We start from the raw sequence: 17,140 nt of genomic DNA, 5'->3' as shown, positions 1-17,140 counted from the left end.
GGTCCTAGTAACGCAGAGGAGGCGGGGCCTAGAGACGCAGGGGAGGAGGGGCGGGCTGGGGGAGGATGGCGAAGGGAAGCTAGCGGAAGCTGAAACCCGGTTGCGGCTTCCGCCTCCAAAGTCTTTCAAATCACTGGCCTCGGGACGAAAACGCGGGTCGACTTAGAAGAGAGGAGACACTGTCCGGTTGGTTCGGAAGGTCAGATGGAAAACCCCGCTTTCCTGAGGTCTGGGGCCCCGCGGAAGGAATAGGAAGTGACGCATCAGCCACAACAACCTGGTCCAGGAGGCGGCGGCGGGACGGGGAGCAGGTGAAGGATGGCGGGGCTGCAGAGCAGGGGAAGGGGCCGGAAAGGAAGGGGTGTCCGAGGCTCGGTTCCATCCCGCGGGTCCTTGTCCCCTCGCTCTCTACCCCCTCCTTTACCTTCCATTCTCCCGTTCTCGCGCCCCTGCCTCCTCCCTCCTCCCCACCTTGCTCCCCTGCCCCCTTCCTCCCTCCCTTACCATTCTCCTGCGCCCCTTGTGCCCCTGCCAGCTCCTCGCGCCCCTGCCCCCTCCCTCCTCTGCTATCCTCCTGCCCCACCTTGCGCCCCTGCCCCCTCCCTCACCATTTTTTTGCCCCCCTCATGCCCCTGCGCCTTCCAGCTCCTCGCGCCTGCCCCCTCCTCCCTCCATTACCATTCTCCTGCCCCCCTCGTGCCCCTGCCCCTTCCAGCTCCTCGAGCCCTTGCCCCCTCTCCCCACCATCTTCATGTCCCCCCAGCCCCTGCCCCCTCCCTCCCCTGCCATCTTCCCGCTCCTGCCATCCTCCTGGCTTCTCTGGCTTCTTTCAAGCCTCAACTAAAGTTCCCCTTTTCTTCAAGAAGCCTTTCCCAGTCCTCCTTAGTCTTAGGTCTTCCCTCTGAGACTCTCCGCACCTTTGTCTTGTAGATTTCTTGCTTGTACATAGTTTTTCATAGGCACTTAATAAATGCTGGTTGATTTGACTTGAGTTGAATTGGAAAAAGTGACAGACATAAGTTCAAATCCTGGTCACTTAACTAGATGTGTAGCTGTGAGCCAGTCACTTCACCTGACCAAACCACAGTTTCCACATCCATAAAATGGAAATAATAACCTGCTTTGCCTACCTGAGACAAGTGCTATATAAATGTGAACTATTTGATACAGTGAGCATATAATTATTCCTGTTAATAATTCCTACTACTAACACAGGCCATAATTCCTCTATAGTTAATATCCTAGGATCACAGATGTAGAACTTGAAAGGACCTGAGAGACCATCTAGCCCAACCCCCTTATTTACACATAAAGAAACTGAAGCCCAGAGAAGTTAAGGTACTTGCCTAAGATCATACAAAGAGTGGGAGAGCCAGGATTTGAACCAAGATCCATTGACTACAAATGAATGAATGAAACTGTGTACCTGATATACAGATAGAAAAGTAAGTCTTCCTGGCTCTCAGAGAGCTCACATTTTGATGGAGCTTCATCCAGGTCATGCCATCTAACTGTGGGTGTCTTCGGGGCTTTGTCCTGGGCAGTCTTCTGGATCTGTCTATTTCACTTGGTGAGCTCATCAGCTCCCATGGATTTAATTACCATCTCTATGCTGATGCTTCTCCAATTTACTTATCCAGCCCTAACCTCTCACATCTCCAACTGGTTATCTGGAACTAGATGTCCTGTAGACAACTTAAAATTAACATATCCAAAACTGATTTCATGATCCTTCTCCCTAAATCCTCCCATCTTCTTAATGTCCCAATTACTGCCATCCACACCTCCTCACTTTCATCCCCCCCCCATCCAATCTCTTGCCAAGGCTGTCCATATTCTACCTTCATAACATCTCTCTAAATGCCCTTTTCTCCTCTAACTCTGTCATTGGGCTGGTCCAGATCCTAATCTCACCTTCTACCTTAATGGAGTCAAACTAGAATATAGAGGAATTCTTGCTGTCACATATTAACTTAGAAAACCACAAATTAACATTGTCTGTATTGTATTGTACACATTTTGTTAAGCATTTCCCAATTACATTTTAATCTTTTCTGGAGTTTTGCTGGCTTCTAGCTAGGCAGTGAGTTTGACGTCTCTATTCTATGAGAAGCCTTTCCTGATCTTCCTTACTATTAGTAATTTTCCTTTTGTTGATTATCTTCAATTTACCCTGTATATATCTTGTTTGTATATAGCTGTTTGTATATTGTCTTTCTTATTAGACTGTAAATTACTTAAGAACAAGGACTGTTTTTTGCCTTTCTTTGTATCTTCAGTACTTAATATCATGCCTGGTATATATAATAGGTGTATAATAAGTGATTGTTGACTTGTTGATTTACAGGAACGGTTTCAGCTGCAAGTCAGATGGAAAGATCCATTAGACCTTAGAATACAATGGCAAACAAAATGATAATGTGTCATCTTTAATGTCATTTCCATTGATAAAAAAAAATCATATAATTTTTTGATGTTGAACTATTTGAAAGTGTCAAAGACTGTGACCACAAGAACTTTCTTTTCTGGGTCTTTAGGAGAGGTAGTTTCTAGGTGGCACTTCCACAGGGGCTGCTTCCCATGGTGATGGCTGCAAGGACAAGGCTGAAAACAGGACCACTGGGCTAAAATGTGTATCCACTCTGGGGGAATAGCCCAGGAGTAGCAGCCTGTTGGTAGTGGTAAATAAGGCAGGCCCCTGTTTCACAGGGACTTCTCCCCTCAGTGATAGCTTCTGTGCCAAGTATAGAAACAAGGTCTTTGGTCTGGAAGGCACCACTATTCACGGAGCTCTTGGGTTCAGGTTCCATCAGTGAGTAACGAATGGTGGTGGTTTGACCTGTCAGACACCAGCTGAAGTTCAGGCATGGAAGGTGGCTTTTGTGAATGTGTAGAGGCAGGAGAAAGCTCAGAAACGCTTGTGGTCAGTTTGGCATGTAGAGTGGATAAAGGGGAGTAATGTGAAATGAGACTGAAAAGATTGGGTGAAGCCAGATGTTACAAACTGTACTTTGTAAAAATGCACATGAAGGAGTTTGTATTTTATTCTCTAGGCACTAAGGAGCCATTAAAAGCTTCTTAGCTTGGGAGTGATACAGACAGATCTGTGTTTTATGGAAATTATTTTTGAAGTATTATAGAGACTAGATTAAAGAGGATTAAGAATTTAAGCAGGGAGACATATTGTAGACCAGGTGAGAGGTGATGAGGGCCAGAACTTGAGTGATAGTCATATCACTAGGGAGGAGATCAAGGTGAGAGGTGCTATGGAGGTCGAATCAGCAAGACTTAGGACCTGATCATACATGGAGCATAAGGGAAAGGGAACGGTGAAGGATGATTCCAAGATTATAAACCTGGGTGCCTAGGAGGATGTTAGTTCCCTCAGCAGAAAAAGGAAAGTTTGAAAAGGAAACAGACTAAAGGGGAAGAAAATGAGATTTTTCTCGAGATACTGAAACTTCCAGGTAGAGATCTAGCAGGCAGTTAGTGATGGGAGACTGTAGTTCCAGAGAGAGCCTATGGCTAAATATATATTAATTATTATTTATTATCATTTATATAATTTATATTTGTTATATATTATTATTTATATATTTATTGAGAGAGATTTTGTAGGCATCTGTGTAAAGATGATAATTGGATGTGAGGGATATATCTGATGAGATCACCAAGGGAGAAGGTATAGAGAAAGAAGAAAAGATAGCCAAGATTAGAGCATTAGGGGACAACTTCATTTAGTGTGAGATGAATGTTAATTCAGGAAAGGAGACTGAGAAGAAATGGCCAAAGGAGTCAGAGGGACAGTCAGGGGACAGCAAGGGTGTAGATTGTGTCAGAAGCAACAGAAGTCAAGGGGGATAAAGACTGAGAAAATGCCATTGGATTTAGCAGTTAAGAAATCTTTGGTTATCTTTGAGCAACCTGTTTGAAAGTAAGAAGCCATATTGCACGTGGATAGGTGGTAGGGAAGTAGGTAACCATAGGTTTTCCGTCCGTGCCTCAAATAGCACATTCTCTAATTCCCACATCTGTATGTGCCACTGAATTTATTCAGCCAAGTATTCAAATTTTGTAGGATCATAGAATTTTAGAATTAGAAGGCCCTTGAAGTGTGAGAGTTAAGTACAGTGTGTATCCCAGAAAGAGCCTTGGACTTGGGGTTCTAGTCCCATCTGATACAATCTGTTTTACCCTGGGCAAGTCTACTTCATTGAGTCTCAATCTACTCCTCTGTAGACTGAAGTAAATACCTCACTGCATCACTGGGAAGATCAAATGAGAGAAAATATGAGTGTTTTGCAGACTTTTAAGTGCTCTCTGTATGTCAGTTGTTATTTTATTTAATTCAGCTCCCTTGTTTTACAGATGAAGAAACAGAGGTCCAAAGGGATTAAATGGCTTCCTTTAAATCACAGATGGTGACAGAGGTAGATCTAGAACCTAGAAATCTTAGCCAACTAGTATCTCTTGTGTGCAACTATAAACCATCACTGTACTAGATGCTATATGAGATAGAAAATACAGCCCTACCTTTGAGGCTTATAATATATGATATGAGAATGTGTCTTTAGTGGTATCCTATCATTTTTCTTCATTGGAATCACTACTTTCACATCTTCATATGCCATTGTAATTTATTTTCTAAAAGTTGACAAACCTTGTTCCCTATTTCTTTCTCCTTTATGATCAATATCAGCCAAAATTTGGCCTTAGAAGATAACGTATAACCTTAAGTAGGATTTGCATGGCCTTTGCTCTAAATCTAAGCCGTTTTCCTTTTTTAATACAATTTTAACATTTCCTCCATCATAAAATTCTGCTCTCTGAAAATTTGTTGCAGCATTTGTCTACACCAAATGTAGGAAAATTAAACAAGATGTTGCTTGCTATCTCTACTTCTCTTAAGACATTTTATATCTTATTTTGTTTTGATTGTTTTGTGTAATTTTAGCTGCAGTAAAACTTTTTAATTGACCTTACAATAAAGTCCAAGAGGGAATGCAAATTATGATCTCCTTGTGTAAACTACTAAAGAAAAAATTAAAATAATTAATTTTAAAAGTGTTTATTTGTAGAATGCACACTTGAACAGTGGTTTTTATTAACTAAAGGTGATGAATTATTTTGATTTTTCTGTGCAAACGGTCTTTTCTTCTGAGCTTTGTTCCAAATCGTGTTCCTTGCCTTTTTCTCTAAAGATTCAAATTTAGGAGGTGTACTTATTCCTAATATTGTAGTCATGTTGACTTGTGTAGAGATATGAACTTGGTTATTCTTAGACAGCTTTATTGCTCATAGAAACTGACCATTGCTCAAGTTGCTGATACATTATAAGCACTGATGGTTGTTTCTTCTGTTGACAAGAATTTAAGCCACTTGAAGCCAGTGGCTACTGGCTTGAAATTAATTTTTACATATAACTCATAATAAATTTGAGTATAAAGCAGGTAAATTAGTAATATTTTCTTTTATGACAAGCTGAGATAATGCTACATATTTAATTGGAGCATACCAAAAATAAGAAATTTCAAGTCAGAAGTTAAGTAAATTATATTTTTCATTATTTGTCTAGTTTTGTATACTATTTGGCAGCAGTCAAGCATATCTGTACAATACATTCAGAGTTTGGTATTTAGTTAAAGTGACTTGCATTCCACATACTGCCTCTGATATTTGTATTTATGTGGTACCTTGTGCTTAATAATATTTGTTGAATTGAATAAACTTACCTTAAATGTTGAAATGTTATTTTTCTTTATAATTGCAGATTTTTCTAATACAAAGATCCCAGGAATAATCTAATCTTAAAATTGAACCAATTAGAAACCATGAAGAAACATCTTAAATATTTCTATTAAAATTAAAATCATGGCCTCATCAGCAAATCTGGATGTGGGAGCCCAACTGATTGTGGAAGAATGCAGCAACAGCTATAGTCTATCCAACATGACAGATGTTAAAGTGGAGCCATTGGACCCAAACCCTGAAGAAGGCCCAGCTCAGAGTGGAGCAATGGGGATGAAATTCATTTTGCCTAATAGATTTGATATGAACGTGTGCTCTAGATTTGTAAAGTCCTTAAATGAAGAAGATAGTAAAAATATTCAGGATCAAGTTAACTCCGACCTCGAGGTGGCATCTGTCCTATTTAAAGGTTGAAATTTATGGTATAAGTTGTTGCATTTGTTTTGTCTTTCCATTCCCTTTGTAAAATTTGTTTTACACACATATATATGTATGTATATATGTATACATATGTGTGTTTAAGTATTTGTGTATGTATATGTGTAAATGTATGCAGAAACACATGTGCACATATATGTTACATGCACATGTGTGTATACATATGTGTGTATGTTTATTGAGAAGAGGGTCCTGAGTCATCTTTTAATATCACTTTCTTTCCTAGAATATTCTGAAGCCAATATTAAATTCTTTAGGTCAGATATAATATAAAAGATATATTTTTATATAATATATTATGTAATGTTTATATAATTATTGTGTTATATTTATATATTATTATATTAATTTAATACATTATATATCTATATTTAATGCTGCTTGTCAAGACCTTAAATATTCTTTGCCAGAGCTCCCTTTCAGTTACTTCTCTAGTGTTCCAAAATAGTAAATGAAAATAAAATCCTAATACTGTTTGCAGTGAATCACTCAAATACACCCTAGTCTGCAAATATTTAACTTGTGTTAAATTAAGAATGCTGTGTAACTTGCCTGAATAATACAAATCTTCTTTTTCACTCATCATTTGATGCTTCTTAAAAATAAGAAAATTAGGAAACTAGTCTTGCTAGTCATGACAAGATCACTTAGAGCTTTTGTGAATACACACACATCTACTCATTTTCCATTGAATTAAAGATTCTGTGCAACAAAATAGATATGTAGGTACTTATAATTTAAGTACTTCATAATTTCTCAAGAAAGAAATTGCCACTTCAATCATATACATGTTATAGAATATTGTTGGGGCAGCTAGGTGGTGCAGTGGAGTCAGGAGGACCTGAATTCAAATATGGCCTTGGACACGTAGCACTTAACTAGCAGTGTGACTCTGGGCAAGTCACTTAACCCCAATTGCCTCACAAATAAAAAGTGATGGCAAAAAAAAAAATTATTTTATCTGTTGCTAAGGAATAGGTAGTTCCTCTGATACAGTCGATTAGATAGTAAGATTTAAGATATAGTAGAATCATCTCTATGGATCTGGCAGAGGTTTTTCATTCTTTTTGAAAAGATAAAATAATTGCTAAAATTAAAATAGAATTTTGACTTGTCTTCCAACTTCATGTTGAGAGATATTTGAAAATAACTCATAGACATGTTGGGTAGTATATAGAAGGCTAGCCTCAGAGTCAGGAACACATCTGGATTCAGATACCACCTCTGACATAATAGCCTTGTGACCCTGAGGAAGTAGCCCAACTTCTTACTGCTCCAGGCAGCTAGGACTTAAGGCTTAATAAGTGTTTTTAATTCATCTGTCACTCTTTTTGAATGATTTGTTCTCTCCCCTACCCTCCAACTCCTCCAAAAAAAGATTGTTAATAAACAAGTTACTGGTAGGAAAATGAAAAGTTTTAAATACACACATAAGTTCATATATTTATTTGTGTGTATTCTTATATGCACAAATAAATATTGTTTATGGTGATATATTGACTAATAAAACAGTTTCATAAATTTAATTTTGAAGTAATATCAAAATGCTTTTATGTACTCTGTTATATTTAATATTTATTTGGTTATTTAATTTAAAATAGTCATGATCCATCTTTGTGACCAAGGATATTTCTTTTTTTCTTTTGTTAGGGAAAAATTGACATCAAAACAATAATCATTTTTTTTAACCTTTGGGGTTATTGACTGGGATTCAAATGATGCCGTTTAAATACATATCAGCTTTTTAAAGTCAGTCAGTAATTTTATATGTACATGTATATCCATATTATATATATGTATACGTGTATACATATTCATATATGTGCATGTAATTATTTCTATACGTGTATATATACACATATTTATATGTATATTTATATATTATGCTATATATAATATGTTATATATAAATATATATTTATATGAAAATATATAAATACATATATATATAAATGTGTGCATGTGTCTATATCTGTATAAGCAATCCTTGTTTGGGACCTATGATTTCGTCATTTTGAAAAACTCTTAGCATGAAAATTCCTTTTAGCGATGCAGATGAACAATTTACAGTTTTATAAAATTACTTGGGGCACTGAGAAGTTAAACAATTTGCCCTTGGTCACATAGCAAGTATGTGTCAGAGATAGGACTTAAGCCCAGCTTTTCCTGACTCCAAGAAAACTATCCATGTCACCTTTTACTGTTCTCCCATCCAGTAGTTACAATTAGAAAAAAAAAGAGGCCTGCATTCATGGAATAATAGAAATTACTGAATTCCTTTGCAGTTAAGTCTCTTCCTATGAAGTTTTCATGTGATGGGTCGAAGAAATAAATACACACTTTGATAATAAATAATTTGTATATAAAACAGAAAGTTGAAGTTCTTTTTAATCCATTTAAGTAATTAGGCTTCTAGTATCAGTTGAATGTCCACTGTTATAAGCTCACTACTGTTGAAAGACTTTTTTTCATCTGTTTTAACCTGTTTGATTTAGCTGAATGCAATATCCATACATCCCCTTCTCCTGGAATCCAAGTAAGACATGTCTACACTCCTTCAACAACTAAACATTTTTCACCCATTAAGCAGTCAACTACTTTAACAAACAAACACAGAGGAAATGAGGTATCGACAACACCTCTGCTAGTGAATTGTAAGTATTTCTCAATGGTATATTTACCTTTACTAGTAAAGTAATTTCACAGATTTGACTTTGAAATAATATCAAATATATTTGATTGCGGAGGTGACAGGGATTAGAATTTATGGGATTGGGGGGGGTGTATAATCAGATCTGTTTTTTAGGAAGATCACTTTGGCAACTGGGGAGGATGGACTTTGCTAGGGAGAGACAGGTAGCAGGGAGACCAGTCAGCAAACTGTTGTAATAGTCTAGGTGGGAGGCCTTGGTTCAGAGCCTGAACTCAGGTGATTACAGAGTCAGGAGAGAAGGGGGCATATATGAGAGATGATACAAAATTTAAATCAATATGGGAAATGAGAGCTAGTGAGGAATTGAAGATGACATCTAGGATGTGAGCCTGGGTGACTGGATAGTGGTACCCTCAACAGTTAGGATTTGGGAAGGTAGGGAGTCTTTGAGGAGAAAGATAACGAGTTTGCGACATATTAAGTTTAAGATGTCTACAGGACATCCAGTTCAAGATATCTAACAGGCAGTTGGTGATGTGAACTAGAGGTCAACAGAGAGGTAAAGGCTGAAAAAATAGATTTCAGAAGCAGCAGCATAGAGATGATAATGAATCCATGGGAGCTGATGAAATCACTAAGTGAAATAGTATAGAGGGAAAAGAAAAGAGGGCCTAGGACAGACCCTCTTGGGACACCCATGGTTAATGGACATGGCCTGGATGAAGATACAACAAGGAAGTCTGAAAAGGAGTATCATGAAAACCTAGAGAGGAGAGAGTATGAGGTATAAAGTGTTTAGAATGCCAGGTAATGCATTTCTTGAAAAACATGGACCAGTTAACAAAAGGTGACTATGTTGTTATAGTTCGATATTCTTATTGTGACCTTGATTACAGAATTGAACTCATCAATTTCAAATGATAAACTTCCAAATTCACCTGATCAAGAGATAAAGTAATATAAGATTACCCCAGGGGAAATAAAATGACAGAACCTTGAAATAAAGAGATATGAAAGTTTGTATTGTATTCGATACGATAGCCACAGAGCAGCCACTTTGTTACAGAAGAAGACCTTTAAATTGTGTCTTAAGTCACCTTTGGGTGTGTGTTTCAATAATGCCACTTAGCTAATGTCAAAGTAATGTTACATTACAGATTAAAGACTATCTCTGTAGTATAAGCAGTCTAGTAGATGGTTTTATAGTTTGGGAAAATAAAAATTGCACAAAATAAGCAAATCAGAACTGAAGGACAATATATTTGTCATGTACCCGTGACACATTTCATACTGTTGTTTCAGCCTTATCTGTTCACCAATTGGCTGCTCAGGGAGAAATGCTCTATTTGGCCACTCGTATTGAACAAGGTGAGATAACTGAGTAGTCTGTTTAATCATGTTATTCACATAGAAGGAGTAATTAATATTGACAGCTCTGTATATTAGAGAGGTTCCTTCAGATAGGATTGGCTTTACATGGTAAACTCCATTGACCTTATTAAAAACACTAGATCTCAATCCATGACATGGATTTAGAGAAAAGACTTTATGGACTTTAACTTTACTATTACATTCTATGTTGCTAGGCCACGAAAATGAAGGTGAAAATCAGTAGAGTTCTGCACAGCTAACAGATTAGGGGGTAAGCAGATTGGAGGGCGGGGTGGTGAATGGGGGGGGTGGCTTCAAGGTGGGTTTCCAATATACTGTTCAAAATTATTCACTATGCATTTGTATTGTGCTATCTTAATAAATCACAAGAGTGGGGAAAATTTAAAAAGCTCTTTGACATGGAAGCTGTAACAAAATGACTTCCGTCCTAAGATAGATTATGAAATACTAGACATAAAATAAGACTATCTAGTATTTAGATTTTTTTTAGTATTTTACTTAAAAATGTGGTATATGAACAAAGTCAGCTGTACATTGGACATATTTTAATAAATCCAAGTAGTTTTCAAGATGATTTCGTGGATCAAATTTGAGCTCAATATAGAAATCCTCACACTTACATACATTACCCTTTTAGAATGGCAGGATTTTTGTAATAATGCCATATTACTTCAGTGGTACAGATGATAACCATCTACATACTTTCTTATCCTCTGTGATTGTTTGTTGTCCATGTCCTCCAATAAATAATGATAACTGACATTGATATAGCACCTTAAAGGCTTACTAAGCACTTTATTATTATATTTAGTAAATCCTCCATAGCGTATCTACCCAAATCCAGACCTTTCTCCAGGTCTTAACATTGCATGAGTACCAAGGCCACACTCAGACTATCGATTACTCTTTGATCTTTGTTATATGACTAGCTTACCACCTTTTCTTATGTTTTCTGACTGATATCTCTTATGTCACTTCTTGATTCAACTCATAAAACAAAGAATAACAAATATAGCATAATTGTTGTGTTAGACACTGAAATTATTTTTCTTTTGAACAGAAAATGTAATCAACCATACAGATGAAGAAGGATTTACTCCTCTAATGTGGGCCGCTGCTCATGGACAAATAGCAGTGGTAGAGTTTCTGCTTCAGAATGTAAGACAATTTTTCACAAACTTTATTTTATATTAGTAACTTTCAGATTCAATCATTAGTAATTATTAAATGTTCACTATGTATCCCAAACTGTGCTGAGTCCGTGGGGTATGGAGGAAAAAATGTAAAACATCATCCCTGACCTCAGGGAGCTTACAGGCTAGTCAAGGGAACTACACCAATACATATGAAAATAAGGAATCATAGTATCCCAGTGATCCAGCCACCTATATGAACAGCAGTCCCCGCTACAACAACACTGACAAGTGTTTGTCCTGCCTGTCCTTGAAGCTCTCCAGTGATGGAGAACTCACCAGTTCTTAAGGCAACCTAGTCTACTTTTGCTCTAGTTTTAGGAAGTTTTTCTTGCCTCTACATATAGCAGAGTTGAAAGAAGGGAGAGTTTTGTGTGAGCTGGAAAAGGTTTCTTGGTAAAGGTGGGATGAGCAGAATCTTGAAAATTTAGGTGGACAAATGGAAGGAGAAAGGAATATTACAGACAGAGGGGAAAATCATAAGATTCTCTTATGAGTGCAAAAAGCACATTTACTTGAAATTGAAAGAATTACAGACTGCGCGGTACTTTCACGTTAGGTTCGGATCTCAAGATATAATGACAGGTACTCAGTGTAAACTTAACAAATTATCACATTTATTTTACAATGATTAATAATGATCAAGGCAACACAAACAAGTAAAGATAAGAATAACATTCAATACAGTAAGTAATAATCAAAATCAAGAGAAGGGGGAATAAGAAAAGAAAGGATACATACTCACTAACCAGGTGAGCTCAATTACCTACTGGACTGGGGAGACTGAAGGCAGTCAAGAGGTCTGGTCAGGGAGGCAGTGGAGCGGTGTCCCACTGCCACTCAAATATTAGAGACCTTGCATGAGGTCCGTCACTGATCAACAGAGACTTGGCGTCCCTATCTCTGGCATCAAAGTACTCCAAAAAAATCCCTTTCCAAATGACCCTTTTATATCTATGTAAACCAGGGGAAAATAATCTTAATATTTTGTTTTGTGTACATATCCTTGGTAAGCTCATGTCCACGACACGCAGACATTTTAACAAAGGTTGGAGCTTGATCAGAGCCCCAAATACCTGTTTGTTGTGTAAGTCTCCAAGCAGTGATCAATTCCTTGAACGGATACACTCTTCTCAAGAAAATGTTCCTTGAGATGAATTGCTTTCCCGGGTGACATAGTTTGTTGGTTACTTAATGCTCTGTCTCCTTGGTACACTTGGCCATGCATGTTAACTCCAGTTTACATTCTTTATGTCAGGTCATGAGGCGGTTACAGGGGAGGGGGAGGATCTCCTCAGTTTCCCTTACAATACCATAGTTAACCTCATTAAAGAAAATGTTATTGTGTCATCTTTTTTATTTTTACTGATAATAAGTGACAGTGTCAATAACAATCAAGACTTTAAGTTTTGATGGAACTGAAAGAGGCATTTTATCGATTTTTTCTCCTAGGGTGCAGATCCACAGATTTTGGGGAAAGGACGAGAAAGTGCCCTGTCATTGGCGTGTAGTAAGGGATATACAGACATTGTCAAAATGCTGCTAGATTGTGGAGTAGATGTTAATGAATATGATTGGGTAAGTTGGGTAAGACAGTTGTTGCCTCTGACTTTCAAATTGTGGGCATGTTATGTGACTTGTATTTCACTCTCCTCTTCCTTAGAAGTCTTAAGGAATTATGTAAGTGATGTTTATATATTTATTAATGACAACAGTAATTGAAACATAAGACTTTATAAGTTACAGACTTACTCTTTAATCTGATAACCATTGCCTTTGTCAAACATTGAAATTTGTCTTTTCATATTAATTTTATTTAAATTTTGGAGGGTGGTTGAAAGTAATTTAAATTATTTTAAATTGCTTTTAGGTTCCTAATTCTTATTGATTCTTCTCAGATCAACAGTTTTTGAAAGATATTGCTAGAATAATATCAATGGCTTTAGATTGACTTTTTTTTCTTTTCTTCCTTTTTTTTTCCAGAATGGAGGAACACCTTTACTTTATGCTGTGCATGGGAATCATGTGAAATGTGTAAAAATTCTACTAGGTGAGGCAAATAAAAATCAGAACTAGTGAGAAATTACCATGTGTGACATTAACTTTCCCTTTTTTCATTTTTTCACAAATTATTTTTTAGAAAATGGAGCAGACCCAACTATTGAAACAGATTCTGGATATAATTCTATGGATTTATCTGTTGCTTTGGGCTATAGAGGTGGTAAGTACTTTAGAATTCCATCCTGTTTAGCTAAACCTTGTAAGTTTTTCAATGAAAATCATCCCACCACTATTTATCTTGCCTAAATTCTGGAATATTTTGTCATAAGACACCCAGCTTCTGGCATAAACTCTGACTTGAATAAGTATGATTTACTATTAAAATGACTTTATAGAAATATTAGAAAAAATATGAATAGAGAGAAAACAAATCTCTATACAATCTAGAAACCATTTTCAGTTCATGTTAAGTCTTTTCCAGCTTAAGTTTCCTAGCGGATGAGAGTATGTAAGGGCCTGCTTATTTACAAGGTGCTTTTAGCATTTCATTCACAAATTGTATTTACAAAATATTTCATAATTGTTTTCATCATTCCTTATAATACCTTTGTTAGTCAAAATGGATATCTCAGTTTTGCAAAGGAAATTCATTATTGGTCTGAATATATGTTATACTTTTCTTGAACATCTAACCTATGTGAAACCTGAATGTCACCTGTAATAATTTATATAAATATACACTGAAAAACTTTTTCCTTTAAAAAGAGTTCTCATTTTAGGGGTGTGGCCTACAGTTCAGTATTGTGGTAACAAACACAGAAGTCCACTAGACTTGCTGTGTCATATAGTCAGTATCAGACTTGGGTTTCAAATGCCTGGTTTCCTTGTCTACCAAGCTGTATACTTCAGACAGCGCACTGTTGCTTGGAAACCAGTGTTTTCAGAGATGAGGTCATGTTTCTTAAATGTGATATAACTTGTTTACAGTTATAGTGATCCTGATTGTTTCTTTATTTTAGTTCAACAGGTTATTGAGGCACATTTGTTGAGGCTTCTACAAAATATCAAGGAATAGACTTGTCAACAGGAAATATTCTGTAAAAACCATTTGCTTTTTTTTTTAGTCCCAATAAGTGACAAAGACTTGTTTACTTTTTTAAACTTTACCTCAGTCACAACATTTACTGATTTTTAGTAAATTTTAATAAATTTCACTCCAAGTAATTCACTGGTTTATAGTAGGCTTGGTGTGGATGTTTTCTTTAAAATTGTATTTTACTGTGTATTTAAAAATGTAAATTAATGTTCTGTCGCATGTAAACATTTGTGGTCAGCATAGTTATATAAGTCTTCATATCAAGTGTAGTAGTTTTATGTTTCCAGAATTTATTCAAAACAATCCTCTCTTCTCTCTTGCATTCACCTATTGACTTTATATGTAGAATTTAGGTGAATTCCCACAGAAAACCAATGTTGTTGTTAAAGTTTTTTAAAAGTGCACAAAGTGTGATTGTTTACAGAATGCTGTTCACTTATAAATGACTTGTCTGTCTGCATAGCTGTCCTTGAAAATTCAGGATATATTTTGAAATTTCTTTAGGGTTTCAGTTTAAATTGTTCTATTAGTGATTTTAAATATTTATAAACACTCTTGTTTTAGATGAACCTGAATATAATTAAGGTAAATTTAATATATACTCTAATATTCAAATGGGTCTTGGATCTTATCAATCTGGATGTTTACTCCATTAATGCAATTGCAGTCTCTCCATGTCTGCTTTGTAACTCTTGTTTATGTCCTCCCATAAGTTCATTTCAGGGGTTCCACTCAATGTGCTAAAGTCATTCCTCATTTTTTCCTGCCATCATGAGTGTATCAGTGGAGCCCTCAGGCTCTCTACCTGTCATCCTTTGCCCTTGCCATGTGACTAGCTCATCTTCTCTTCTGTCATACATTTCTCCAGTGGCAGCTCTCATTCCAGTTCCTCATAGTTCTTCACTGCTTATGTGTGGCAGGCAGCCTACTCACTCCCGCCACGTGCCTCTCCATTGCTCTGTGTGTGATATCATTTCTGCTTCTATAGAGACTTGTGTTCCATTTCTCACAGCCCTAAGATAGCACTGTTAGCATATTGATCTTAAAAACATGAGCCTTTATTTCTGGAGAAAATTTGGGAGCTTTCCAATCTCCTAAAGGCAATGCATCCTGCTCTCTTCTTCCTGCTTGACTCTGGGCCTGGCTCCTCCTTTGTACTCTCTGTCTCATGTGGACATACAGTCGGACAAATTCTATATAATGCACAGATTATGACATGAAGTTGGATAAGCAATAGATATTCTCTGTCCACTCTTAAATGGTTAAGAATCTCTTCAAGGAGGCTCCACTATGTCCCAGCACTTGATGCAACCAGCATGACGTCATCCGCGGCAGGAGCATCCACAACACCTCACTGTGCATAGGGAACCGCTCTTCAACCCAGCCTCCGAACCGGATCTGCCTCCTCTTGGTGGTGGACGTCTTTGGCAAGCACATGGCTCCCTGTTTTATGTCTCACCCAGTGTTTGTGATCTTTGAGTTACAATTACTAAATAATGTCATTTCTCATTACTCTTTTCAGAGAATCTTGAATGGTTGTGATGGCTAGATCAAAGGTACCTTGTTGGAAGAGATTTTAAAATGGAATTTTGTTCTAACAAATCAAATGCTTTTTTTCATAATCAGTAGTAAGCACAATGGGGTTATGTATCCTCTACATCTTTCAGTCAATTATAAAATGGTAAAAGTGTGGCCCACAGTAGATATGTCTGGCAAAAGCATGCCTGTTCTCTGTAAATACTCTAATTGACTATGCCCTCAATGTGTGTATAGATGAGTCTCATAAAGATTTTACACAATAGAGAGCATAGGTAGTGTATAGTGTTGGGCCTGGAGCGAGGAAGATCCAAGTTCAGATCTGGCCTGGGCATGCCACCCTCTCTCAGCCTCAGTTTCCTCATCTGTAAAGTTGGAGACAATAACAGCACCTACCTCACAGGGTTGTTGTGGGGATCAAATGAGATAACATGTAAAGTGGTTTGAAAACTTAAAGCTCTATGTACATATTATTTGTTAGTAATTATTGATGTTCTCCAAGTTTCCCCTTTTTTCCTGTATTCGTGAGGTCTGAGATTTTTTTTTCACATGTTTTTGGTGTGTTGCCTTCATCACTTACCTTGTGTGAATTGGTCCTTCACCCACACCGTATCACTCCTTCCTCGGTGTCCTTTTGGTCCGAGGGCACTTGTTGTCTTCAGTGCCATCTTTGAAATAAGTACATCTGAGACTGTAATGTTTAGGACCAAATGAAGTGGTTCCCCTTCTCACAGGTCAGAACAGAAAAATAGCAGTCTTCCATTGTTCTTCTTTTTGTTTGTTGTACTTCCATTTTCATCCTTAAATGTCCCCAGGGATTTTTGCTTAGTTTGATCTCCTACAGAGAAGTTGGCTTGGGCAGTTTTTTAAAAGTGTACAGATGGCGGTCATTTACAGAGTGATAACTCAATTCTAACTTTAAACTGGTTTCGCCCTCTGTTGTTTCTCCCTGCTTTTTGAGGTGATGGTGCTCCTTGTCATCCATCATAAGAGTTTTCAAATGACTTTATAGTCTTAACCTAGTTTTGCCTGTCACCACCATTTCTCTTGTCACTTGGCAAGTAAATGTCTACAGACTAAGGT

The 17,140-nt window shown here is 37.2% G+C and overlaps 1 protein-coding gene across 7 annotated transcripts; it reads left to right on the top strand.

Annotated features, from left to right (window-relative positions):
* Positions 1-36: 36 nt before the first annotated feature.
* On the top strand, positions 37-14,654 carry ANKRA2 (ankyrin repeat family A member 2). 7 transcript variants are annotated; one of them, XM_078153154.1, is made up of 11 exons: positions 37-311; positions 1,234-1,445; positions 4,369-4,430; positions 5,771-6,157; positions 8,682-8,840; positions 10,142-10,207; positions 11,292-11,389; positions 12,877-13,002; positions 13,408-13,474; positions 13,565-13,645; positions 14,445-14,654. In XM_078153154.1, exons 4-11 carry the CDS (start codon positions 5,872-5,874, stop codon positions 14,498-14,500), a joined length of 939 nt encoding a protein of 312 aa, XP_078009280.1. In that variant the 5' UTR covers positions 37-311; positions 1,234-1,445; positions 4,369-4,430; positions 5,771-5,871; the 3' UTR covers positions 14,501-14,654. The 7 variants fall into 7 exon arrangements, with proteins under 7 accessions (XP_078009280.1, XP_078009282.1, XP_078009281.1 ...); XM_078153156.1 differs by lacking the exon at positions 4,369-4,430 and having other exon boundaries at positions 37-199; XM_078153155.1 differs by lacking the exon at positions 1,234-1,445.
* The last annotated feature ends 2,486 nt before the right edge of the window (positions 14,655-17,140 follow it).

The sequence above is a fragment of the Phascolarctos cinereus genome, unplaced genomic scaffold, assembly GCF_003287225.1.
Source record: "Phascolarctos cinereus isolate Bilbo 61053 unplaced genomic scaffold, phaCin_HiC Scaffold_4;HRSCAF=312, whole genome shotgun sequence".
Classification (NCBI taxonomy): domain Eukaryota; kingdom Metazoa; phylum Chordata; class Mammalia; order Diprotodontia; family Phascolarctidae; genus Phascolarctos; species Phascolarctos cinereus.
Note: the sequence above shows the minus strand (reverse complement) of the source record. Positions and strands in the feature narration are given on the sequence as shown.